The sequence below is a fragment of the Oryctolagus cuniculus genome, chromosome 1 (genome assembly GCF_051225735.1).
Source record: "Oryctolagus cuniculus isolate XC-2025 breed Fujian yellow rabbit chromosome 1, ASM5122573v1, whole genome shotgun sequence".
Taxonomy (NCBI): domain Eukaryota; kingdom Metazoa; phylum Chordata; class Mammalia; order Lagomorpha; family Leporidae; genus Oryctolagus; species Oryctolagus cuniculus.
In genome coordinates, this window is record NC_142867.1 from 32,578,423 (window position 1) to 32,605,430 (window position 27,008).

The 27,008-nt window shown below is 45.5% G+C and overlaps 1 protein-coding gene across 3 annotated transcripts in view; it reads right to left on the reverse strand.

Moving 5' to 3' along the window:
- Window positions 1-26,242, reverse strand: part of KIAA1549L (KIAA1549 like) — a 312,534-nt gene extending 286,292 nt beyond the window's left edge. The window contains exon 1 of one of the 3 annotated variants that reach the window (XM_008269586.5): window positions 25,116-26,242. In XM_008269586.5, coding sequence (XP_008267808.3) covers window positions 25,116-25,380 — 265 coding nt within the window. In that variant the 5' untranslated portion in view covers window positions 25,381-26,242. The remainder of the gene's footprint in view (window positions 1-25,115) is intronic. The other 2 variants (XM_002709213.6, XM_017345847.4) reach the window with 2 other exon arrangements.
- Between the last annotated feature and the right edge of the window lie 766 nt (window positions 26,243-27,008).

Consider the following 27,008-nt stretch of genomic DNA (forward strand, 5'->3'; position numbering starts at 1 on the left):
CACATCGCCCCCAAAACATTGCCTGGTTATCTCCTTGTCAACTTTACTTTCCTTAAAGATTTTGTTTATTTGAGATGTGGAGTTATTGTTAGAGAGAGGGAGAGACAGAGAGAAAGGTCTTCCAGCCGCTGGTTCACTCCTCAAATGGCTGCAACAGCTGGAGCTGGGCCAATCCAAAGCCAGGAGCCAGGAGCTTCCTCCAGGTCTCCCATGTGAGTGCAGGGGCCCAAGGACTTGGGCCATCTTCTACTGCTTTCCCAGGCCATAGCAGAGAGCTGGATCATAAGAGGAGCAGTCGGGACATGAACCAGCGCCCATATGTGATGCCGGCACTGCAGGTGGTGGCTTTACCTGCTTTGCCACAGTGCCGGCCCGTGCTTGTCAACTTTCTGATGTTGGCTCAAATGTTACTTCCTCAGAAAGCCTTCCTTAACCCTCCTCTCCTCACTCTCCTCTTTCAGCCTTCCCCAGCACACTGGGCCTCTCCTCGGGCATCTGTCTCCCTTGGTGGTCAGATGCTTATTTCTATGGGTAAGCAATGCCATGAATAAGGATATGGTCACCAAGGGAGAGGAGACCTACACTGAGAAAGCCCCATGCCCACCATATACATAATAAATACTGTCTGGATTAATACATACAAGGAACATCAATCTGGGAACAAAAAACACCATTATGTAAGAGAGTATATCATCACTGTAGGGAAACTGTCTTGGAGTAATGGATCTCTGCTGTACATGTGACATGGATATGCATTTTAATTTTTCATTGCAGAACAAAGACAAGTGGCAATTTGTTTTTGTGACTTTTTAAGATTTATTTATTTGAAAGACAGAATTAGAGAGAAAGAGAGCTTCCATCCACTGATTCACTCCCCAGATGGCTGCAACAGCCAGGGTTGGGCCAGTCAGAAGCCAGGAGCCAAAAGCTTCATCTGAGTCTCCCACACGGGTGCCAAGGGTTGAAACACTAGGGCCATATTACGCTGCTTTTCCCAAGTCATTAGCAAGCAGCAGGACTGGGACTAGAGCAGCCAGGACACAAACCAGTGCCTATATGAGATGCCAGAGTCATAGGCAGCAGCTTTACGTGCTATACCACAACACTGACCCCAAAAGTAGCAATTTGTAAACAAAACAAAACAAAAATGCATGGCATAGGGGCTGTGGCACAGGGGGTTAAAGCCCCAGCCTGCAGCGCCAGCATCCCATATGGGGTTCCGGTTCGAGTCCTGACTACTCCATTTCTGATCCAGCTCTGTGCTGTGGCCTGGGAAAGCATTGAGGGATGGCCCAAGCCCTTGGGCCCCTACACCCATGTGGGAGACCTGGAAGAAGCTCTTGGCTCCTGGCTCCAGATCAGATCAGCTCTGGCTATTGCAGTCATTTGGGGAGGGAACCAGCTGAAGGGAAGACCTCTCTCTCTGGCTCTACCTCTCTCTGTAATTCTGTCTTTCAAATAAATAAAATAAAATAATTCTTTAAAAGATTTTTTAAATGCATGGCATAAAAACTAAACCATAAAGAAAAAAATATATACTGGGATTGTCTAGTGGCTCGGAGGTGGTGAGTAGGGAAGAGAATGTCTGGAGAGGCAAAGTAGTGGTAATGGGCTGTATCCTGACAGGGAGCTGGGTTACCCAGGTATACATGAGAGCACTTCATATACATATACATATACATATACATATACATATACATATACATGGGCAATGCATATTATGAGAAAACTACACCACAATACACTTATCTTTCCATTCCACTTCCCACAAATTTTTTGATGTACCCTTGCACATTTGTCAAAACTCAAGAACATACACTTCACTTAAATGTATTTCACTGTTTGTAAAATGTATCTTACAAAAAAGAAAAATCATATCCAAATATGGAAAACTTATCAACAGCATACATGCTGAAGTATTTAGGGGTGTCATTGAATGCCTATGACTTACTATTAATTTTATTTATGTATTTATTTATGTATTTATTTTATTGGAAAGGCAGAAAGACAGAGACAGAGAGAGCTTCCATTCACTGGATCACTCCCCAAATGCCTGCAACAGCCAGGGCTGGGCTGGGTTTAAAATGGCAGCCAGGAACTCAATCTAGGTCTCCCTTGGTAGAGATCTAGCTGCTTGAGTCATCACTGCTGCCTCCCACGGGGCCATCTTTTACCAAGGATTTGGGCCACCTTCTACTGCTTTCCCAGGCCATAGCAGAGAGCTGGATTGGGAAGTGGAGCAGCCAGGACTCGAACCAGCGCCCACATGGGATCCAGCACTGAAGGTGGTGGCTTTTACTTGCTACACCACAGCACCAGCCCCTCAAGCCACATCTTAACTGCTCTTCCAAAAGCCTGCCCTTGCTACTTATTTTAAATACATCAGAAAATAACTTGAATTCACAATGGACAGACATATAGTGACAAGTAAAATGTTAATGGTATCATCTAGAGGTTGGGTTCATGGGTGTTCACTGTACAGTTCTTTCAACTCTTCTGTATGCTTGAAACTTTAATAAACTTTTTGGAGGGGAGAACTAATAATATATTAACACTGTAGCCAGATCTAGTTTCAAATCCCAGCTCCACCACTTGCAAGCAATATGTTCTTAAGCAAGTCAGTTTCTTAAATGTCCTCTCAATCTTAGCTTCTTCTAGGAACAACATGGATCTACCTAACAGTGTTGTCACGAGGTTTAAATAAGATAAAACTCTTGACTCAGTGACTAACACACAAGTAGCTGTTTCAGAAATATAAGTCCTCTTATTCAGAAGTCAACATATCCCCAAACTAGGACAAATCTTCAAACATAAGAGAATCTTGTGAACTTTTCCTTTTGCTGCCTCCCAAGGGAAATTAAAAGAATAAATTAATTGTGCTATTTTTATAGGTGAAGACACTGACCTTCCATCAGTAGGACAGCTGCATGCCTTAAGGAGAGTGGTAGATCGACACCGTTGACACTTCCTAACTCCATCTCCTAGTGGCCAACAACACCTTTTATGACAGCCAACCACGGTTAGTGACATGGTCACATCAGGAGGAAAGATGGCCAAAGTTAGCAAAATTGTCAGTCACTCCCTGAAGCCAAGATTTTGGCCACTCTACTTTCCAGATGAGCAAGAGAGAAGAGCCAACCAGACAGACCTTGAGATCTGCGAAGGCATCCCCCCTATCAGAGGTGATAACCACAAGACTATCTTGGTTTTTAGCGTAATTACATGAACTGAGATAGGTCCTTACAAGCATAAAGGAAAGCCTCCAATTGAGACTAATAGTGTGCATTCAGGTAAAAGCTGTCTAATGGGCCACCATGTGGACTTGGCCTCTCTGGGTCTGAAAGATGGAAGAAAGGAGCCTGCTCATGACAGCACCAAATGAGGAGGAGGTGCTGACATCCAGAAGCCAGGAAAAATGACACCTTTCAGTGCCAGGAAGCAAAACCAATGCCAGTCCAAGATAATGAGGTCTGGCAATGTAAAATCAGTGAAAGGGTTAATTACATGTCACACATGAGACATTACAGTCAAAGGAAACTGCCGTTTTTTGAAAAGCATCTCTGTATGCCTGCTAGTTTGCACACTTAGGACTATATATAAAGCTATTTTAGACTGTGTGCACCCTGTCTACCCTGAACTCTTACTCCCTTTTACATAATTACAAACCTACCTAGTTGATTGGTCTATTAAATCCAGACTTCAAACTCCTTGGAAACATTGTGTGCTTGCTGTAGAGGCTACCCAGCATCCAGCCCAGCTTTGGATCAAGGCAGTGTTTTGCTGGAGCCAGATCACATCAGCACTGATCCAACTGGGTGCATCACTTCCCAACTCTATTGTCGCATCAGTAGCTTGAAGTCAGCCAAGGTGAGAGCATTTACACTATAGTAATTGGCCAATGTTTTACCTCAGGTCAGTTGTCATTGTGGTTTCTGTACTAACACATGCACCTGTCTTTTATTATTATCAGGGAGGCAACAGATTTTGGGAAGTTGGCCCAGCTACCATATTTAAAGCTAATCTCTACCAAGGCCATGGTTGAAGAGAAGTCAGGCTAAGAAGCCATTTCTGGGCCATGCGCCTCCTTCTCCTCTTTCCTTTGCTGATCAGATGAGGCATGGATTCTTTACTCCAGTAACCAGACTGCAACAGCCTGATTCTCCCTCCTGGTGATGGGGATATAGGGAAGAGATTGGATGGTGGGCACTTAAATGGAAAAGTCTTACCAACTCTGGCTGCTGCAAGTACCACAGCAAGCGGATGCCACATGCAAGGTGTAGTGTGGGGGGAAGCAGCTACACAGATCGTTAGAGAAAGCGAGCCTGCAGGAGGGCAGAAGGCCCAGCTATAGAAACAGGGAACAGTAGGAGGGCATTGGGCCCCTGAGACACAAAACCAGTAACCTTTGCCTCTTCTTGTCCATAACGAAGCAGATGAGGACTATGCAATCAGTCTGCGTTGGGGTCAAATCCCACCTCTGACACTTAGCCACATCATACTGGCTAAGCCATTCTGTGTGTTGGTTTCCTATCTGAAGCTTGGGGATTAATAACAGAACCTGTTTCATAGGGTTGTTGTGAGAATCAAATGAGTCTACGCCAACAATGACTGCTCAGAAGTGTCAGCTATTCCTTCCAGCAGTTAATTATAGCGTCCACATGGCCCAGTTATATTTCATTCCTATTCTGATATGTCGCCTAGGATCCCCCTGTGGCCAGGGGGCCTCCTACTTGAGCTAGTTACAGCTATGTAGCCAGGTGATGCATCTCCTGAGTCAAAGCAGAATGTAAAACTCCTGGGACCATGGTGTCGCCCTTGGCGAATCACTTCCTCAACCCTCTTAGGAGTGGCATGAGATCCACACAGGAGAAGAGACTGAAGGCGTCGACAACTGGAAAGTGTTATGGCACATTTCAGGAACTGTTATCCCCATAGGGAAGAATACATAAATTGATTTTCCAAAAGAATGGAAAAACACCATTTAAGACATTTTTATTGCTGGACCAGGGAGAAGAAATAGTCCCCAGCCCATTATAAATGAAATAAAAAAAGAAAAAAGAGGCTCAGTTCCTGTCAAATTCACCAGTTTGAGTTACGCATTCATCTCCAGTATTAATCAGAAAATGACAGGAAACTCCCAAAGACAGTTCTATGGCGCTGATTTCTGAATGCACTTTCATCCCATTTCATTATGCTCACAATAATGTTCCTCCTGTTCTCTTCAAAACACAGACGTATTATTTGGTAGTGAAGTTTTGTAGGTTTGGAGATATTTTTACCCGGCTATTTTCAACAAAGATTTGCAAGCCACACTATTAATTTCAACTCAGACTTTCCATTTTTCTTCAGTCTTCCTGTGTTTGCTGTTGACATTTGGTAAATAACAATGCGAATGACAGGAAGCAACACTCCTTACAAAGGACAGAGGTAGAGGGGTAAGACTGAGAGTCCTGGTTTCATTCTAGGCATTTAATTCCATATTTCACGTGGAAAGAGTGGAATGAGAAATATTCTAGACCTTCCTGTTCACTGGTGCTGCATAAATACCAAAGTCATTTGTGATTCTGACGTCAGGCGATTTTATTTCACACTAAGAATAGATTTAACATATATAAATCAGAATCTAAATCAAATTCTCCTCTGTGGTTAGGACACATTAGGCAAAGGCTTGCCTGAGAGGACAGAGGCAGGTGCAGCAATGACCTTGGGCTATGCTTGAGGCAACTACTTGGCCTTATTTACACTGACATTAGTTGATTTGAACATGGTGTTTATCTTCATTCTATGTGGTGTTTAAAAGCGTCCATGATTTTCTGCAAACATCTGTGGAAGTATCTTCTAGGGAAGGAAGCCAAGAGAAAATGGGAGGAATTGTCTAAGGAGGCAGGCGTTTTAACTCCAGGTTTGAATCTGCCTTGTGATTTTAAAGCAATTCTCTTTTATCGTAAAAGATTTTCCCATGTTTTGGGGAGCAATTTCAATTCTCTTATGATAAAATTTAGTTAGCATGGAAAGAAGTCCACAATACAGTGTTAAGTGAAAAAGTAAGGTGCTAAATGTTCCACCCTTTGTATCTTAAAAGAAAATGAAGTGCGCGGTGGGTTCAGTGTGGCAGTCAAGACTCACTTAGAATGCCCTCATGGTGTATTGGAGAGCCTGCTTTGAGTCCCTGCTCCTCCACTTCCAATCCACCTGCCTGCCCATGTGTACCCTAGAAGGCAGCAGATAAAGCCTCCAGTACTTGGGTCCCTGCTACTCATGTGAGAGCCCCAGCCACAGTTCCAGGCTCCTGGCTTTTGCCTGGCCCAGCCCTGGCTGTTGTGGGTACTGGGGGAGTAAACCAGTGGATGGAGGATCTCTCTGTATCTTTCAAACAGAATTAAAGCAAATAAATAAATTTAAATGAAGTGAGGATATGCATGTGGATATAAAATTTGTACATATGGAAGGCCTGTGACACTCACTTGGCAACACAACCCAAGGGACTAGCTAGTAGGCCCTTCTGCATTCTACTGCATGCACTTGAGTATTGTTGAAATTTAATTAAGCCCGTGTTACTTTTATAATTTTTCAAAAGCCAGTGCACAACACAGATAAATCAATATTTATCTGAGCTTCCAGTTGGAACCCTGACAGCAAAACATGGGGAAAGGCTTCCCTTTTCAGAATGAGAATCCTTGAGAGGGTTTGCCACTAACATAGGAAGAGGTGGGAAGTGCAGTTGGCATAACCACACCAAACATCTGCTTAGGGCTCATGAACACCGCCAGAGAGAATGGGGAGGAAGGGGGAATCTGGAGGCTCTCGTCCATGGGTGAGAAAGCAAAGGCCTGAAGAGTGAAGCGGCTTAAAGAACAGACATTGGTGATCTCGCTTCCTCAACATATCCAGCCCTATTCCCCTCTCCCACACTGTTCTCTCCGCATCTTAAGCCAAGCCTCTATAGTGCCTACAGGTAGCCCTGAGAAGGAGAGAATGCACTAGGAGATGTCTTATGGTTTTTTTATTTCAACTAAAATCTTGAGCTACCTTCAGGTTCATCTGCAAGACCATAGATCTTAAGGGAGGAGCAATATCAATTCTACACAAACCCTTCCATAAAACAGAAAATATTTCCCAATTATTTTAAAAACCAGCACTACCCTTATTTTAAAATCAGAGAGAACATTTTAGCAAGACAAAGCTACAGACCAATATCCCTCATGAACATACAGGACTTTAAAAAATTCCTAACAAGAAACATTAGAAACTCAGGCCCAGCTGGAAAGTACGCCGTGACTAAGCTGGAGTTTATCCCAGGCATACAGGTTGGTTCAACATTCTAAAACAACCAAGCTGTCTTTTTACAGACTAAAAAAGAAAAATTGGGGCTGGCACTGTGGCATAGCAGGTAAAGCCGCCGCCTGCAGTGCCAGCATCCGATATGGACACCAGTTCAAGACCCGGCTGCCCCACTTCTGATCCAGTTCTCTTCTATGGCCTGGGTAGGCAGTGGAAAATGGCCCAAATCCTTGGACCTCTGCACCCACGTGGAAGACCCAGAGGAAGCTCCTGGTTCCTGGCTTTGGATTGACGCAGCTCCAGCCATTGCAGCCCTCTGGGGAGTGAACCAGCGGATGGAAGGCCTGTCTCCCTCTCTCCCTGCCTCTGCCTCTCTGTAACTCTGCCTTTCAAATAAATAAATAAACCTTAGAAGAAGAAGGGAGGAGGGGTAGGGGGAAGAGAAAGAGAAGAATCTGGTGATCATCTGAATAGATACAAAGAAAAATATTTTACCTAAATTCAATATACATTCATAATAAAAATCCCCAGCAAACTAATATAGAAGGGAACTTCCTCAACCTGATAAAAGACCTCTACAAAAGAAAAAGAAAACTACAGCTAATATTGTATTTGTAATGAATTGCTGAATTTTTCCCACAACTAAGAACAAGGCAAAGGTGTCCACTCTCCTCTTTCCTATTCCACAATGAACTGAAGTTCTAGCTGGTGCAATAAGGTAAGAAAAAAAGGGTACATATATTTGGGGTTTTTTGGGGGGTACATATATTTGAAAGAAATACATAAAATTATCTGTAGTCACAGATACCATAAGTTTCTATTTAGAAAAATCCTAAAGATTCTACAAAAAGCTACTAGACTCAAAGGGAGTTTAGAAGGGTCATATGATATAAGGTCAATATTTGAAAACTCATACTTCTATATACCAACAAATTTTTAAGTCCTATTTACTAAAGCATTGAGAAACACAAAATACTTGTGGAACAAATTTGTATGCTGATAACTAAAACATTGATGAAATGAAACCTAAATAAATGGGGAGATATCACGTTCATACATTAAAAAATTCAGTAGTTTTAAGTTATCGGTTTTCCTCAATTGATCAAAAGTCAATGAAATCCCAATCAAAAATCCAGCAGGTCTTTTATAGGTATTGACAGAAGCTACTGAAATCTCTATGGAAAATCATAAAATCTAGAAAAAGTGAAAAAGAACAAGAACAGAGCTGGGGCCAGCATTGTGGCGCAGCCAGTTAAGCTGCCAACTGCAATGCGGGCAACCCATAGAGGCGCCAGTTCAAGTCCCAGCTGCTCCTGCTTTCAATCCAGCTCCCTGCTAATGTGCCTGGGAAAGCAGCGGAAGATGGCCCAGTGCTCAGGCCTGCACCCACGTGGAAACCTGGATGGAGTGCTAGGCTCCCAACTTTGATATGGCCCAGCCCCGCCACACCAAACACTTTTGGTTATTACAAGTAGGCAAGAGGATAGTTACTGACATTTACCAGGCAAAAGCAAGAAACACTGCTAAAGTTTTAGAATATCCAGTACAGGACCCCACAACAAAGAATTATCAAGCCCAAAATGCCAATAGTGCTGAGATTAGGAAACCCTGAACTAGGGAAATCAAGCTACCGTTATATTGGCATGAGGACAGAAGTGTAGACCAATGAAAAGACTAGAGTCCAGAAATAAACCTCCACATATACAGTGCCAAGGGAAGTCAATGGAGCAAGGATAGTCCCTCCAATACATGGTGCTAAAACAATTATGCAGACATATGAAAAGAAATTAACCTTGACTCTAACCTTGTACCATATATAAAAATTAACATGAAATGGATCCTAGGCCTAAAAGTAAAAATAAAAACACAAAACTTCCAGAAGAAATTACAGATGTTTGTGACCCTGAATTAGGCAAAGATTCCTATTCTAGGACACATAGACACACAAAGGGGAAAAAAAAAACACACACACACACAAATCAGAAATTTAAAGGCTGATGGAGTTAATCAAATTTAAAATTTTTGTTCTTTGAAAAAATACTGTTAGTAAAATAAACATAGAAACCACAGAGTGGGAGAAAAACATTTGAAAAACACAGATCTAGAAAGGACTAATATCTATAATATACAGGTTGAGCAGCCCTAATCCAAAAATCTGAAATGCTCCAAAATCGGAAAGTTTTGAGCGCTAACATGATACCACAAATAGGAAATTCCACATGTGACCTCATGTGGGGTCACAGTCAAAACCTAGGCACTGGTACTGGTACAAAAACAGATGGATAGTCTAATGGAACAGAAAAAAACACCAGGAGTCAACCCAAGCATTTACAATCAACTGATATTTGACCAAGGAGCTAAAACCAATCTCTGGAGCAAGGACAGTCTCTTCAACAAATGGTGCTGGGAAAACTGGATTTCTACAGGCAGGAGTCTGAAGCAGGACCCCTACCTTACACCTTACATGAAAATCCATTCAAAATGGATTAAAGACCTAAACCTATGACCTGATACCATCAAATTATTAGAGAACATTGGGGAAACCCTGCAAGACATTGGAACAGGCAAACAGTTTTTGGAAAAGACCCCAGAGGCACAAGCAATCAAAACCAAAATTAACAAATGGGATTACATCAAATTGAGAAGCTTCTATACTGTAAAATAAACAGGAAAGTGAAGAGGTAACCAACGGAATGGGAAAAGAATGGGACAAATTATTTGCAAATTATACAACTGATAAAGGATTAATAATCAGAATATATAAAGAGATAAAGGAACTTCACAACAACAAAACAAATAACCCAGTTACAAAATGGGCAAAGGACGTAAACAGACATCTTACAAAAGAGGAAATCCAGGGGCCAGCAGGGTAGCAACTGGGTAAAGACACCACCTGCAGTACTGACACCCTATGTGGGCACTGGTTTGAGTCCCGGCTGTTCCACTTCCGATCCAGCTCTCTGCTGTGGCCTGGGAAAGCAGTAGAAGATGGCCCAAGTCCTTGGGTCCCTGAACCCGCATGGGAAGACCCAGATGAAGCTCCTGGCTCCTAGCTTTGGATTGGCTCAATTCCAGCTATTGTGGCCAATTGGGGAGAGAACCAGCAGATGGAAGACTTCTTTCTCTTTCTCTCTCTCTCTTTCTCTCGCTGCCTCTTCTTCTCTCTGCGTAATTTTGCCTTTCAAATAAATAAATAAACCTTTAAAATTTTAAAAAAGTAAGAAATCCAAATGGCCAACAGACACATAAGGAAATGTTCAGGATCACTAGCTATTAGGGAAATGCAAATCAAAACCACAATAAGGTTTCACCTCACACCAGTGAGAATGGCTTTCATACAGAAATCAACAAACAACAAATGTTGGCTAGGATGTGGGAAGAAATGTACCTTAATCCACTGTTGGTGGGAACGTAAACTGGTAAAACCACTAAGGAAAACAGTATGGAAATATCTCAGAAATCTGAATATAGACCTACCATATGACCCAGCCATCCCACTCCTGGGAATTTACCCAAGGGAAATGAAATCAGAAAATAAAAGAGTTAGCTGCACCCCCATATTTATTGCAGCTCAATTCACAATAGCTAAGACATTAAATCAACCTAAATGCCCATCAACCAAAGACTGGATAAAGGAATTGTGGCATATGTACACTATGGAATACTATACAGTGGTAAAAAATGAAACCTGGTCATTTGCAACAAAATGGATGAAGCTGGAAAGCATAGTTAGTGAAATAAGCCACTCCCAAAGGGACAGATACCATATGTTCTCCCTGATCTGTTATAACTAATAGGGCACCTAAATGAAAATCTGTAGAAGTAAAATTGACATTTTGGGAAGCAATGACTTGAACAGCTGTTGTCTTGACTATCAAGGAACAGTTATTTTTTTCCTTCTTCATACTATTTGTTGAACTCTTTACTTAACATAGAGTTAATCATATGTGTATAAAGTCAACTGAGGATGGATCTCAGTAAAAAATAAGAGTGAGAATAAGAGAGAGAGGAGAAAGTTTATAACTGTAAAGCTGTATAGTTCTGCATACATTGCTATGGACTCTTCTAAAGGTACAGTTTTAAAACTTGCCATGGGACTCCAAATCCCATTAAACTGGGTGGTAAAAATACCATCTTAATTGTTAAAGTGATCCCTGTTAAATATAAGAGTGGGAATAAGAGAGGGAGGAGATGTACAATTTGGGACATGCCCAATCGGACTTGCCCCAAATGGTGGAGTTAGAAATGTGTCAGGGGATTCCAATACAATCCCATCAAGGTGGCATGTACCAATGCCATCTCACTAGTCCAAGTGAAGTGATCAACTTCAGTTCACAATTGATCACACTGATAGGTCTAAGAGTCAAAGGGATCACACAAACAAGACTAGTGTCTGCTAATACTAACTGATAGAATCAAAAATGGAGAGAACGATCCAACATGGGAAGTGGGATACACAGCAGACTCATAGAATGGCAGATGTCCTAAATAGCACTCTGGCCTCAGAATCAGCCCTTAAGGCATTTGGATCTGGCTGAAGAGCCCATGAGAGTATTTTAGGCATGGAAAGCCAAGACAATCTGGCAAAAAAAAAAAAAGAAGACCTAAATGAAAGATCTCTGCGAGTGAGATCCCAGTGGAAAGAATGGGGCCATCAAAGAAGGAGGTACCTTTCTCTGAACGGAGGAGAGAACTTCTACTTTGACTATGACCCTGTCAGAATAAGATGGAAGTCGGCAAACCCAAAAGGCTTCCATAGCCTTGGCAACTCATGACTAGAGCCTAGGGAGATTACTGACGCCATAAACAAGAGTGTCAAATTGTTAAGTCAACAACAGGAGTCACTGTGTACTTACTTCTCATGTGGGATCTGTCCTTAATGTGTTGTCCAATGTGAAGTAATGCTATAACTAGTACTGAAACAGTATTTTTACACTTTGTGTTTCTGTGTGGGTGCAAACTGATGAAATCTTTACTTAATATATACTGAATCGATCTTCTGTATATAAAGATAATTGAAAATGAATCTTGATGTGAATGGAATGGGAGAGGGAGCAGGAGATGGGAGGGGTGTGAGTGGGAGGGAAATTATGGGGGGGGGGGAGCCAATGTAATCCATAAACTGTACTTTGGAAATTTAGATTTACTAAATAAAAAAAGTGATCATATTAAGTGTTAAAGTGATCATATTAAATGTTAAAGTGATCATATGGATAGGATTAAGTGTTAAAGGAATCATATAAATAAGATCAAGTGTCTGGTAGTAATAATAGATAGAATTAAAAAGGAGAGAATGTTCCAACATGGAAAGCAGTTCACACAGCAGACTCATAGAATGAAAATTGCTTTAAGTAGCATTCTGACCTCAGAATCAGCACTTAAAGCATTCTGGTCTGGCTGAAAAGCCCATGAGAGCATTTCAGGCATGGAAATCCAAGAGACTATGGCAAAAATTGACCTACATGAAAGATCTGTGTGAGTGAGATCCCGGTGGAAAGAAGTGGCCATCAAAGAAGGATGTACTTTTTGTCTGAAGAGAGGAGTGAACTTCTGCTCTGTGCTTATGGCTTTGTCTAAATACTGCCGGAAAACGTGGATTCAAAAGGCTAGCCTTGACAGCACACGTCAAGAGCCTTGGGTGATCACTGACGTCATACATAAGAGTATTAATTGTTAACAACAGGAGTCACTGCGCACTTACTTCCCATGCAGGACCTCTGTCCTCAATGAATTGTATTATGAGAATTAACTGTAAAACTCGTTCTCAAACAATTTGTGTGTGTGTATGTCTCTGTGTGTGGAAATCTTTACTTAGTATAGAGTGGGTCTTCTGTGTATAAAGTTAATCAAAAACGGATCTTAGTGGAGAATGGGACTGGGAGTGGGAGAGGGAGGAGGTGGAGGGGTGGGAGAATAGGTGGGAGGGCGGCTATGGTGGGAAGAACCACTATATTCCTAAAGTCATACTTATGAAATGCATGGATTCTGTGTTCCTTAAATAAAGGTTTCTTTGGGGAAAAAATAAATAAAAAATTTTAAAAAAAGAAAATGAATCATAATGGAGAATGAGACTGGGAATGGGAGAGAGAGGAGGAAGTAGGATGGGAGTGGGTTTGGGAGGGCGGGTATGGAGAGAAGAATCACTATATTCCTAAAATTGTACTTATGAAATTTTAACTCCTTAAATAAAAGGTTTCTTTTGGGGGAAAAAAACCTAGGTACTCTAAAAATATTGCATAAAGCTACCTTCAGGCTTTATGCATAAGGTATATATGAAACAAATGAATTTCATGTTTAGACTTTGAATCCCATCCTAAATCTATGTATATGCCAATTTTGTATTCCAAAATCTGAAAAAAATCCAAAATCTGCAATACTCCTTGTAACAAAGATTTTGGAAAAGTGATAATCAACATGTATAAAGAAAGCTCAAAACTCAGTAATAAAACAACAAACTTTCCAATTTTGTAAATGTGTAGAAGAACTCTTTGTCACACCTACTGCAAGAACTAAGACTATTCTCAGCAATCAGACTGCCAGGGTGTTGACATGCCAGGAAATGTCCCCATAACAGTTATTGTGAAGGGTCCTGGAGGAACCCTGGGGAGGGTCCTCAGTCTCATCGATGTAGAACTCAGCCTCAGTGGAAAGAGGCTCCAGGCTGAAGGAAGGCCTGGAAACAGGAAGTGGCACCTATTGGTGCTATCTGCAGTCTTGTACAGAACATGACCAAGGGGGTCACCCTGGCTTCCGTTACAGGACAAAGTCTGTGTCTGCTCCCTCCCTGTCCACGTGGCTGACCAGGAGAGTGGGTCTCTTGTTGGAATCCCAAATCTCTCCAGTGAAAAGTACATCTGCAGGGTTCAGACGAGGCCAGCTGTTGCTTGTTCAGTATCTCAAGCCCAGAAAGATGAATCAGTCTTTGAAGGAAGTGACTCTGAACTTGTCTCAAATTCAACTGTTTTGATTCAGTGGGCAACAACAGGTAAAAACAAAGATATTAGAAAATTTTTGGATGACACCTATGTCTCTGAAAAAGGAATAGTTCAGCAGACTGATGAGTAAGATCTAAAAGTTGTTCAGGGGCCAGGGTTGTGATGTAGTGGGTTAAGCAGCCGCCTACAGCACCGTCATCCTACATGGTGCCAGTTCATATCCCAGTTGCTCCACTTCTGATCCAGCTCCCTGCTAATGAACCTGGCAAAGCAGTGGAGGATGGCCGAAGTCCTTGGGTCTCTGCACCCACATGGGAGACCCCAAAGAAATTCCTGGTTTGTGGGAAGTGAACCAGTGAAGACAAGATCTCTCTACTTCTATCTGTAACTCCACCTTACAGATAAATAATCTTTTAAACAATAAATAAAAAATAAAAGTTGTCCAGCTACATAAATAAGAATCCAGATTTTAAGTCCAATTTGTGGTATTTTAATAATGTAATAAAAGATCTCTTGATTTGAGACTTTCAAAAAAATACATGGAAGATTTTAACCATCACTTCAAAATACAGATAATGTATGACAAGTAAGAACATGAAAAGATATATAACAATAACATCATTAGCATTTAAAAAATGCAAACTAAAATCACAAGGAGGTAACACTAAATCCTGAAATGGCTGAAAGCTAAATGAAAAGAAAAAAAGAAGCTGACAATATCAACTGCCAGTGAGAAGAGGAGGAGCAACTAGAATTCTCATACTTTGCAAATGGGAATGCAAAGAGTTTGGCAATTTCTCATACAAGGTTAAACACAGACTTAACATATGACCCAGCGATCCCATTCCTAGGCATTCATCCACAAGGAATAAAAACTGCCCATCCAAGAGGCATTTATGCCAAAAACTGGAAATAACCCAAATGTTCACCAACCGTGGCACAGAGAACTACTACTCTGCAGGAAAAAGGACAGAGGCAGTGATCCAAGCAAAAACGTGGATGACTCTCAAGAGCATTGTGCTAAGTGAAAGAAGCTAGATGCAAAATACTAGCTACTGCATTGCTCCACTTACATGCCCTTCTGGAAAGGCCAAAACACTACAGAGACTCACTGGCTTTGCCAGTGGCCAAGCGTGTGAGGAGACTGAGGGGATGAGAGGATTGACTGCAAAGGGTCAGCAGGGAGCTTTTGGAAGTGATGGAAATGTTCTGTGTCTGGATGGTGGTGGTGGATCTAGGACTGTGTATTGTCAAAACTGACCTACAAAGGGTGAATTTCATTATATGTAAATTATACCTTAATAAACTTGACTTTGCAAAGAAGGAAGTACGGTAGAATGGCTATAACAATAATGTACTGTATGTGTCCAAAAATCTAGAAGAAATTATTTATGTTTTCATCACAAAGGAACAACAGGAGCTGGCACTGTGGCATAGTAGGTTAAGCACCTGCCTGGGGCACCAGCATCCCATATGGGTGCCAGTTCAAGTCCCAGCTGCTCCTCTTCCAATCAAGCTCCTTGCTGATGGCCTGGGAAAACAGTAAAAGATGGCCCAAGTGCTTGGGCCCCTGTACCCATGTGGGAGACCCAGAAGAAGTTCCTGTCTCCTGTCTTCGGATAGGCCCAGCTCTGACCACTGCGGCCATTTAGGAAGTGAATCAGTGGATAGAAGACCTCTCTTTCTGTCTCTCCCTCTGTAACTCTGCTTCTCAAGTAAAATAAATAAATGTTAAAACAAACAAAAAAAAAAGGAACAACAAAAGCTTGAAAGGATAGATACGCTTTCCATGATTTGAACGTCACCCAATGTAACATATGCATCAAAACATCATATGGTACTCCACAAATACAAGGATCGTTTTAAAAGTTCATGGAAAATTAAATTACATATGTCTATTTTGGTTAATAATATGTTAATAAATATCTATTTATTCAAGTCCTGGCTGCTCTACTTCCAATCCAGCTCCCTGCTAATGCATCAAGGAAAGCAGCAGAAGATGGCCCAAGTCGTTGGGCCCCTGCACCCACATGGGAGACCTGGAAGAAGCTCCTGGCTCCTGGCTTCAGATCAGCTGAGCTCCAGCCATTGTGGCCATTTGGGAAGTGAACCAGCGGATGGAAGACCTCTCTTTGTGTCTCCCTCTGTTTGCAACTCTACCTCTCAAATAAATAAATATTTAAAAAGTAAATCTAGAGGATAAAATAGAAAAGAAGTAACAATGACTTTTTTTTTTTTTAATTTAAAAAGAACACGGGTGACTCCTGGATGTGTTCTCTTTGTGCAGTGTGACATTTAGGAAGTTGGAGATTCTAAGTTCAGATCCAGCTTTTCTTGAGAAGTCAGAACTATGTCAACTCGGAGCCTCAGTCCCTTGCTGCCAAGCAAGGCACCTCCCAACCTGCCTTCTACTGTAATCCTTGCAAGTATCTGATCGGCCCCCAGTCCAACCACCAGGGTAAAGTCTTGTCCTGTGCTACAGGCTGCTCAAGGGCAGGGTCTGGCTTGATCTCCACCCTACTTCCAGCATCTACCAAAGAGCCTGGCCTAGACCAGGTACATGGCAAAAATCGCCAGATCAACATGATTCATTCACTGCTACCTTCCCGGACAATAACTGACATCTATGACACCCAGACGGCTAACTGCCCCTCTCTGAAGTCCCCAAGGAGAGTCACCACCCATGGCAGCCATCCCATGACCTAGAATAACGTGTCCCTCTGTGTGTGTAGAAAGGCCCTCTAATATGTTGTCCAGCAACGAAAATGTTTTAGAGTCATTCCAAGTATTCAGTTTTGTCTGGAGAAGAGTAGAGTTGTTGTTTGTTCTTTAAAAAAAGAAAGAAAGAAAGCAAATGACAATCTGGAATTGAAGGTTAATGAGAATGAAAGGGAGCTGTGCACATTCTCAGATCATGTTCTCGTAATTTAAGACTCCAGACAAGTAGGCTCTGACAGATCTCTGGTTGGCATCGGAATTTCAGGATCTCAGAGCTTCCACTGGTTGTAGGGCAGGATTCAGGGCACAGAGGGGACACCTGGCTTTCACTTTGTCACTACTAAAAGAACAGAGTTACTGTTCCCAAGATCTTTCTCTCTACCTTGGGTGGCAGCTGGGGTGTGGATGAGAGGACAGGCATCTTGCAAGTGCCTTTGAAGTGCAGATACTCAGAGTAAAGGGTCCATTGATATTGGGAGGGAAAAAAAGACACCAAGTCAATCACTCCTCTTGCATGTCTTCAATGTTAAAAACCAACACAGTATGAACACAGCATAATTATTTCTATCTTAACTCTCCCTTGGCCCACCTCTCCTGCTACTCTGCTTTTCTCTATAGAAAAGCCCTGAAGAATTGTCTCATTTGCTGTCTCTGAATTCTCTTCTTCCTTTCTCCCTTGACCCCACTGCCATCTGACTCTGCTGCTCTGAAGGGCATGAAACACCCACGCATCTCCAAATGCAACATCCCTTGCTCACCCTCTCAGCAGCATTTGGCCACAGGATCCCTCTGTCCTCCTGGAACACTGCCTTCACTTGACCTCCCAGACACTCGGTACACTTTCTTCTCTTCCTCCCTCCAGGGTGTTCTTTTCCTCCATCTCTTGCTGCCCGCCTCCCTTCTCCCTGAGAATAGTTTAATAATAACAGTTAGGGGCCATAAACAGCACTCTGGCCTCAGAATCAGCCCTTAAGGCATTCGGATCTGGCTAAAAAGCCCATGAGAGCATTTCAGGCATGGAAATCCAAGAGACTATGGCAAAAATTGACCTACATGAAAGATCTGTGTGAGTGAGATCCCAGTGGAAAGAAGGGGCCATCAAAGAAGGAGGTACCTTTCTCTGAAGGAAGGAGAGAACTTCTACTTTGCATATGGCCCTTTCTAAATAATGTCGGAGTTTGTGGACTCAAGAGGCTTCCATAGCCTTGGCAGCTCATTACAAGAGCCTTGGGTGATCAGTGACATCATAAATAAGTATCACTTGTTAAATTAGCAATGAGAGTCACTGTGCACTTACTCCCCATGTAGGACCTCTGTCCTTAATGAGTCATACTATGAGAATTAATGGTAAAACTAGTCTTCAAACAGTATTTTATATGTTGTGCATCTGCTGTGGGTGAAAACTGTTGAAATCTTTACTTAGTATATACTAAGTTGATCTTCTGTATATAAAGATAATTAAAAATTAATCTTAATGAAGAATGGGATGGGAGAGGGAGTAGGAGGTGGGATGGTTTGGGGGTGGGAGGGTTGGTATGGGGGGAAGAACTGCTATAATCCAAAAGTTGTACTTATGAAATTTACATGTATTAAATAAAAGTTTTCCATAATTAATTAATTAATACATATATAAAAATGGATAGGGAGTTTCAGTTAGAGATAACGAATTAATTCTGGAGATGGTTGGTAGTGATGGCTGCACAACAATGTGAAGACCCTTAATGCCACTGAATTGTACACTTAAAATGGTAAATTTTATGTTTTATATTTATAACAAATGTATATAAATATATAAAAATAAAAAAAAAGGGGCTAGTACTGTGGCGTACTAGGTTAATCCTCTGACTGCCACACTGGTACCCCATATGGGTACCAGTTCAAGTCCTGGCTGCTCCACTTGTGATCCATTCCCTGCTGAAGGCCTGGGAAAGCAGTAGAGGATGACCCAAGTGCTTGGGCCCTGCACCCACATGGGAGATACAGAAGTTCCAGGCTGCTGGCTTCAAATCAGCCCAGCTCCAATTGTTGTGGCCAGTTAGGGAGTGAACCAGTGAATGGAAAACCTCTCTCTCTCTCTCTCTGCCTCTCCTCTCTCTGTGTAACTCTGACTTTCAAATGAATAAATAAATCTTTAAAAATAATAATAATAATAATAATTAAATGCAGTCTTCCAAGTTCCTGGCTGAGGTCTCCCTTCTTGACACTCCCTCTACAGGCTCTTACCCCATTGCACACTAATGGCTCCCAAATTCACACCTAAAAAACTATTATCTCCCTAGAATTCCAGACTACTTTGTTCAACTTAAGAGTCTCAGGCCTCATTGCAGACCAGTTGGATCAGCGTCTGCACGTTAACAGGATCTTCAAGTGATTCATCTGCACAGAAAAGCTTAGAAAGCACTGGGCCGGTTTCTAGTGACCGAGGGAATGGGAGTTTATTTTTTTTCATTACTGTAGCCTCAGAACATTGTCACATTGAATGAATGAATGAACAGATGAACTATGGCAGCTATTTTGCCTGGGATTCCACACTGAAGATGTATGCAACGGGTTGGAAAGCAGCACAAAAGACATCCCAAGTCAAAAGGTCTCTCCCAGACAGGTTGGGCTAGATTAGTGATCCCTGGCTATTAGCAAACACTTCTTTCAAAACGCAAATAAATTCCCCCAGAGCAACGCACTCATTCACAACTTCCCGTGGTTTACTTAAATGAGATAATATTCTTTAAAAAAAAAAAAAAGCATTTGAAAGGCAAACAGTGAGAGGGGAAGCAACAGGGAGAGGAGAGAGGAAAAGAAAGAGAAGAAAAAGGAGATCTTGCCAGCGCCGCGGCTCACTAGGCTAATCCTCCACCTAGCGGCGCCGGCACACCGGGTTCTAGTCCCGGTCGGGGTGCCACATTCCTTTCCGGTTGCCCCTCTTCCAGGCCAGCTCTCTGCTGTGGCCAGGGAAGGCAGTGGAGGATGGCCCAAGTGCTTGGGCCCTGCACCTCATGGGAGAAGCACCTGGCTCCTGCCTTCGGATCAGCGCGGTGCGCCGGCCGCAGCGCGCCAGCCGTGGCGGCCATTGGAGGGTGAACCAACGACAAAGGAAGACCTTTCTCTCTGTCTCTATCTCTCTCACTATCCACTCTGCCTGTCCAAAAAAAAAAAAAAAATGAGATCTTATGATCTTATATCCTCTGGTTCACTCCCCAAATGGCTGCAACAGCTAGGTTTTGGCTAAGCTGAAGCCAGGAGCCAGGAATTCCATCCAGGTCTCCCACACACGTGGCAGGGACCCAAGCATATGGGCCATTTTCTGTTGCCTTCTCAGGCACATTAGCAGTCAGGGCTCAAATTGGCACTCCAATGTGGGAAGCCCACGTCACAAGTGGCAGATTAACCCACTGCATCACAACACTGGTCCCTAAATGAGATAAAATTCTAACATCTAACTGAATCAGCTGGCTCCCTCTGAGGGAACTGGCTCAAATTTAACAAGTTCCTATTCTGTGCTGCTATAACAAGCAACAGGAGGAACTAGATAAATCAAGAACACACACATGGGCGGAATAAGCAGGCAGCCCTGAAAGACCCTGCAGCCCTTACGAGGAGGGCACGCCCAGGGCAGTGGGGGGTGCTGGCCATTCCTCCCTACATGAAGAGCACCGTGCTCTGGCCACAAAGAACCCATTACTTTTCCTCCGCTTGAAATGTCACCAACAACCCAGCCAACCTCTCCCTACCCATCCCTCAATGTCCCCACACCCCCAGAATTAACTGCCGCCTGCCTTTATTAGGCATGATCACACAGCATCAGAGTTCAAGGGTGCACATCAGCCTCTTCAATTGGGGTTTCCACAAACTGCCTTCTCCTTTCACCTCTGCATCCCCTCCCCCACCACAGCACCTGAACAAAGGGAATGTTGTCAACTTCCACCATGTAGGAATGTGGAGGAAAGGTACCAACAGTGGAATACCTGGGAATGTGGTAGACATTATGGAAGACAATACAGAGATGCCTCAGGAATCTAAAAACAGATATACAGTATGACCCAGCCATTCCACCGTAGGAATTCACCCAAAGGAAATGAAATCAGCATATGAAAGAGTGATCTTTACCCCATGCTTATTGCAGCTCAATTCACAATAGCTAAGATATGGAACCAATCCAGATGTCCAACAACTGATGACTGGATAATGTGGTATGCATACACTATGGAATACTACTCAGCCATAAAAAAGAATGAAATCCTGTCTTTTGCAACAAAATGGATGCAATTGGTTATCATTATGTTAAGTGAAATAAGGCAGTCTCAAAAAGACAAATATCATATGTTTTCTGATATGTGGCAGGTAATATAGAATAAAAAAAGTACAGGAATGAAATGGTCACTTTGGGACATGAGTGTCATTTTCACTCGTGTTTATACTCTTGTGGAACTATGCTGTTCCTACTTTTTACTTGTTGAATATTATGATTAGTGGTGAATTAAGCCTATGGGTATACAGTGGACTAAAATTATGACTTTACAAACATTGATGAATTGAGGGGAGGGAGGGGGATTGGAGGAGAGCAGGAGAGTGAGGGAAGTGTGGTTGTCTTTTTGAAAGTGTAGCTGTAGAATGCATGAAATATGTTCTCTTTATATTAATAAAAATTTAATTTCTGTATGTTACAGAATAGCTAGCATTCACTGAGCATCTACCGTAGTCCAGGCACTGTTGTGAACACTGTAACATGCATTAACTTGTGCCATACAATGATTATAATCATTGTTACAATCCCCATTTCACAGATGAGAGAACTAAGGCCCAGAGAGGCCCAGGCTACATTGAGTATGGCACCTGCCCTGAAAGGAACGAGTGCTGGAGGTGCACAGACAGGCCTGCAGGACATGTATGCAGCATGAACTGGAGGGAAGATCAGTAGTCAAGAAGATGGAGAAAGCAAATTTGAATTTGACCATTTTGCCTGGAGCCACAGTCGCAGAGGAGAAAAGACAGTGTTAGCCCTCACTGCTATAAAGAATCCTCTTTAAAAAAAAAAAAAAAAAAAAAAAAAAAAAAAAGATTTATTTATTTAAATGAAAGTCAGAGTTACACAGAGAGAGGAGAGGCAGAGAGAGAAAGAGGGGTCTTTCATCTGCTGGTTCACTCCCCAATTGGCCGCAGTGCCGGAGCTGCACTGATCCAGGAGCCAGGAGCTTCTTCTGGGTCTCCCACGCAGGAGCAGGGGCCCAAGGACTTGGGCCTTCCTCTAGTATTTTCCCAGGCCACAGCAGAGAGCTGGATCAGAAGTGGAGCAGCCGGGTCTCGAACCGGCACCTATATGGGATGCCAGAGCTTCAGGCCAGGGCGTTAACCCACTGCGCCACAGCACCAGCCCCTACAAAGAACCTTCTTTCCCACACCCAGAACAGATGTTTCTGCCTTGGAACAAGGGTTCCATAGAGATGGAAGCTGGGCCAGGGAGTCTGAGGGAGGACTCGGAAGACAACAGACTTTGCTGGGTGTGGAAAAGAAATGGAACTGTAATTCCTCAGGAATATAAAAGCTGAGGACATTGGGTGGGGTGGGCGGAGGGAGGCTGCAGGCGCTCCAGGACACAACTGCCATAGCTTTTTTCCAGTAGAAATGTTTTTGACCATTTTCACCCACGACAAGAGTTTGGCTTCACTGGAAGAGCAAATGCCATGACTGTAGCAAGCTAACACTCCTAGTAGCATCTTCATCGTCACAGGTTTGAAATCTCAGCAGGAAGACCCCTTCTGCAGTGAGCGGCAGTGCCAAGCTGTAGCCACCCCTCTGAAAAAGTTCCAGACAGGTTTGTCTGTTGAGTGGCAAAGGTCCCCAGAAAGTGTCCTCTCTTCTGCTTCCCGCCTGACTTTTTTTTTTTTTTTTTTTTTTTTTTTTTTGACAGGCAGAGTGGATAGTGAGAGAGAGAGACAGAGAGAAAGGTCTTCCTCTTGCCGTTGGTTCACCCTCCAATGACCGCCACTGCTGGCGCACTGTGGCCGGCGCACCATGCTGATCCGATGGCAGGAGCCAGGTGCTTCTCCTGGTCTCCCATGTGGGTGCAGGGCCCAAGCACTTGGGCCATCCTCCACTGCACTCCTGGGCCACAGCAGAGAGCTGGCCTGGAAGAGGGGCAACCAGGACAGAATCCGGCGCCCCGACAGGGACTAGAACCCGGTGTGCCGGTGCCGCTAAATGGAGGATTAGCCTATTGAGCCACGGCGCCGGCCTCCCTCCTGACTTTGCTTCTTCCCACAAAACCCACTGATGCAGGGCTTGCACACCCTGCGCTGCCTCCAGTGGAAATCCGAGAAGGTAAGACTGAGGGCCGTAACGTCCAACTCTTCCTCAGGGAGAAAAACAAGGGGTGCAACTGAAGCTGCAGCAAATCCACAGGAAACCACGGGGCTCAGGCTGTGGATCCACAGGTGGGCTGGACCACAAGGAACTGGTTGTCAAGGGCAACGGCACCCAACAAGCACACAGGAAGCAACAGGTCACCCTCAGGAGAAGGGGAAAGATGCTAGGACTTGGAGAGTGACATCCACTTTCAAGATTTTTCCATCATCTTGATCAAAGCTTCTTTCCTACTGTGGTCCCCCGTTATCACCACACCAGGGACACCAGGGACACCAGGGACAAACCCAAAAGATACAGACAAGAAGTCTCCTATGCGGCGGCTCTGGCTGTTTGAGAAAAGAACCAAGCAATGCCACAGGGGGCTGTAAGCATCTGGGTAGGAAGGTTGGAAGGGAAATGGGACATTGACAGCTGATCGGATGAAATCACTTGGCATCAGCCTGAACAGGAACAACACAGGAAAGCCAGATTTTACTTCTCATTGCCGACGACGGAACAGTTTCACCACCAAAACGAGTATCTCATAAACAATTTACAAATATGTCCAGGAGCTGGTATATTGCAAACAAAAACCCAATGCGTGTCTCTGAGCTGATGGATAATAAGGGGTTACAGATATCACACTCAGGATTACCTCTTCACACATCACTGAAAACTGCTGCAGGTATTAAAATCCAGGCTGAAAATCCTCCAGAGGCCTCTCTCCTGCATGAAGGCTACTGAACTTCGTAACCACTATAATCACAGCGGAAAACTCCTTGACAGTGACTTAGGCACAGCACTCAAGTGGGTGACCCTTCAAGTGAGTCCAAGGAAAGTGAGCTTTGCAGTAAGCTAAGACAAGAAAGATTTTCAACCTGAAATCCTTTTATCTGAAACTGTGTGGAATCCTTTTTCATCTGCTTTGAGGAAGGGGCACACCAGGAAAGAGGTCCTCACTGGTCCTTCCCAAAAAACCAAAGGAACACCTTGCCCAATGGGAGAGCCGTCTTCCTTGATGAATTAAATGTAGCAAGAGCCCAGAAATTTCATCGCAAACACAAAAATCTGCCTTTCATAGGTGCCACAGGAATCCTTCCTATTTCAAAGACTTGCTGACTGCACCGTGGAAGTTTGGACTGGCGGTAGCAGAATAATTCCACCATCACTACCCCCACCAGTTAAAACAGATCTCTTTATATCGCCCGAGAGACTAAAGAAATCTATTTCCCGGGAGCTGCTGGGAGTCTCCGAAGGGATCAGGATCCTGCACACAGTGGGTTATGCACTTGAATCCCTCGGCAAGGTGCGAGCGATCATTTAGGTGTCCCCAAAAGAAGGGGGCCCCTTCATCAACACGGAAGCGAAACGCTATTTGCGAGGCCGGCATGGAAATTGCCTTCAACTCTAGCGTTCCATGCAGTTAAGACACCGTGGCCCGTCCACAGGGAGACCAGGAGACAGACATAGATCGAGTGGCCATCCACACCCTGAAAGGCGTCCTGCCTAAAGCACATCCCTTTTCGGGTGTCCCAAACACACCGTGGCTTCATCCACACGGAGCGTGCCTGCGGGACCCCCGGGAAGCATCTGCAACTTGTGCGGAGAGAAGACGCGACGCGAAGGCATCTCTTTTCTTCCCCGCCCAACGCTGCCTTCCCCGGAGACAGCTTCCCAGGCTGCTGACAGTTCTCCCGCTGCCACCGCGGCAAAGCGCAGGGAAACCCTCAGCGCCCGGCATGCAAACCCTCCAGCCACCGCCCCCCGGTCGGGCGCAGGCCCCGACGGCCGGCCCGGCTCCTCTCGAAACACCCGCGAGCGCAACCCCCGCCCGGGGCTTACCTGGATCCGCCCGGCTGTGCTCGGCAAGGGCCGCCAGCAGCAGGAGTCCCAGCAGCAGCCGCAACAGCGGCGGCGGCGCCGGCGCATCCTGGGACGCATCGGCTCCGGGGCCCCGCGTGGGTCCGGGGCCCCTCACTGCCGGGCAGCGCGCGGCTCCTGCGCCGGCCCCGCCGAGCCCACCACGCGCACGGGACCGGCCCCGGCGTGCCGGCGCCGCCGGCCCAGCGTCGCTCGGGCTCCGGGGCTTCGCCGCCTGCAAAGCCATGGGGATTCTTCACACATCCAGGCCGCTGCCTCGCTCCGCACCGCGCCGGGGAGCCCAGCCCTCGGCGCCCCGGTCCTCACCGGGCATCTCCCGCCATGGCCCGGGCGCCGGGTGGCGTGACTGGCTGGCTTGTCCTGCCGCCCCTAGGGCGGGCTCCGCGGAGCCCCGGCTTCACTGGCGCAGGGGTCCGGGCTGCATGAGGCGGCGGCGGGCGCGGGCCGGGGTTCCCACGGAGCCTGTCGCCGCGCGTCAGCGCGCCCCTGGCAGCAAGGGTGGGACGGGCGCCGCCCGGGGCCCCCTCGCCGGGGTCGCCTCCTGCACACTGAGGCGGCGAGGCTACGAGGAGCCGCGGCTGGCGGCGGCGGCGGCGTGGCGCGCTAGGTTCCTTCCCGCCCGCCTCCGGCTGCTGCCTATCCGGTCCGCTCTCGGCGCAGGCTGGCTGGGCTCAAGGCTCCCGGGCCGCGAGTGCTGCTGCAGCTCCGAGCGGCGCCTCATTGACAAAGGAAGCACGTAGCCACCGGAGCGGCGAGGGAGGCGAGGCCGGCGCGCGCGCGCGCAGCCCCGCGCGGAGCCACGGCGCGCCCCCAGCTCCCGCGCGCCCGGCCGGCCCCGGGCCCAACAGAGAGACCCCTCCCGGGCGTTCCCGGGCCGCGCGAGTCTGCACCGGAGGCTTCCCTCCGCCGCTTTCCCCGTCAGCCCCCGGCGACGAGCAGGGCAGGTGGGCCGTGGGGCCGGCGGGCCGCGGAGCGGGGCAGTATCCGGCCCTTTCAGCCGGGTTTGGGAAACGCTCTTTGTGGACCAGCGGGCGCGCGCGCCGCTGCTTCTTGGCTCCTTGGCGGAGGGGGCGGCCGCACCTGCCTGCCCCGCTTGCCCCTGAGGAGCTGGAGCGGCCGCGGCCGGCTCGCCATCAAAGGCTGGATTGCAACGCGCTGTCAATACTTGTTGCAGCCATACTACGGGACGGCGCTGAGACGTCTCCTCAAAAAAAAGCCCCTCCTCGCACCCGGGGGAGTTAGTAGGCATCGTGACACCCACGGGACGAAAAGCTGAACCGACCACCCGCTTGTGCCCCTGCCAACTCGGTGGCCTTCAGTGAGGTTCGTGAGCGCGCCTCACACCACTCAGCCAGTTCGGACAAGGGGTCCCCAAAAAGTTCACGGAGAATTCACGTGCGCTTTTCCTTTCTTTTTTTTTTTTTTTTTTTTTTTTAAGCTCGTGTTTGCTGCACTGGGCGCTGGGGATACAGATGGGGAAGAGAAACACTCCTCCCTGACAATCAGCAATCCTGGCGGACTGCCTGTAAGTGCCAGGGCCTGCCAGATGCCCGGGCTAGAGCCACCACCAAGGATGCATGGCAGCAAACAAATACCAGGGAAATGTCAGACAGGGGTAGGTGCTACAGGGACGTGAGGAGAGGGAATGACAAGGGTGTCGGCGTGGTAATTAGGGGAGAAGGGAGTGTGTACGCAGATCTGAAGGAGGGAACAAGCCACAGTAGCACCACAGATAAAGGGAACAGCGGGGGGCAAAAACCTGGAGGCAGAGCCGGGCTGGTGTTCTCCGGGCTCAGCAAGCCAGCCAGGGGGGCTGGCTGGAGAAGTGTGAAGTCACAGTTACTGTGTATCTGT